We start from the raw sequence: 309 nt of genomic DNA, 5'->3' as shown, positions 1-309 counted from the left end.
CGCAATTGATCTGTCAACACCTTCGGACGCGCACATACCCACCTATCCAACTCCCAAAGAAATAATGAAAAGAAAACCGACTTACACAATATGATACGAAGTTGGTATTCCCCGCCGTGAGATCGTGGTAGTGGTGAATCACCTGCTTGTGAATTCTCGAGTTGGTAGCGACGGCGATCGGGTACCAAACTTGTACCAGGATCGTCTGTTGGGGAGAGAACATTAATGGTATGGTAGTGGAAAGGAGTGTGGATATTTAAGTGGAATGAATAAAATTGATGTTGTATTATTTGCTATGGTGATGGAAAA

General features: G+C 43.4%; 1 protein-coding gene across 1 annotated transcript in view; it reads right to left on the bottom strand.

Moving 5' to 3' along the window:
* Positions 1-309, bottom strand: part of LOC119593412 (nicotinamide phosphoribosyltransferase-like) — a 16,380-nt gene that overhangs the window by 6,884 nt on the left and 9,187 nt on the right. The window contains exon 5 of the mRNA XM_037942342.1: positions 86-205. Coding sequence (XP_037798270.1) covers positions 86-205 — 120 coding nt within the window. The remainder of the gene's footprint in view (positions 1-85; positions 206-309) is intronic.

Source organism: Penaeus monodon, chromosome 32 (genome assembly GCF_015228065.2).
Source record: "Penaeus monodon isolate SGIC_2016 chromosome 32, NSTDA_Pmon_1, whole genome shotgun sequence".
Lineage (NCBI taxonomy): Eukaryota > Metazoa > Arthropoda > Malacostraca > Decapoda > Penaeidae > Penaeus > Penaeus monodon.
Note: the sequence above shows the minus strand (reverse complement) of the source record. Positions and strands in the feature narration are given on the sequence as shown.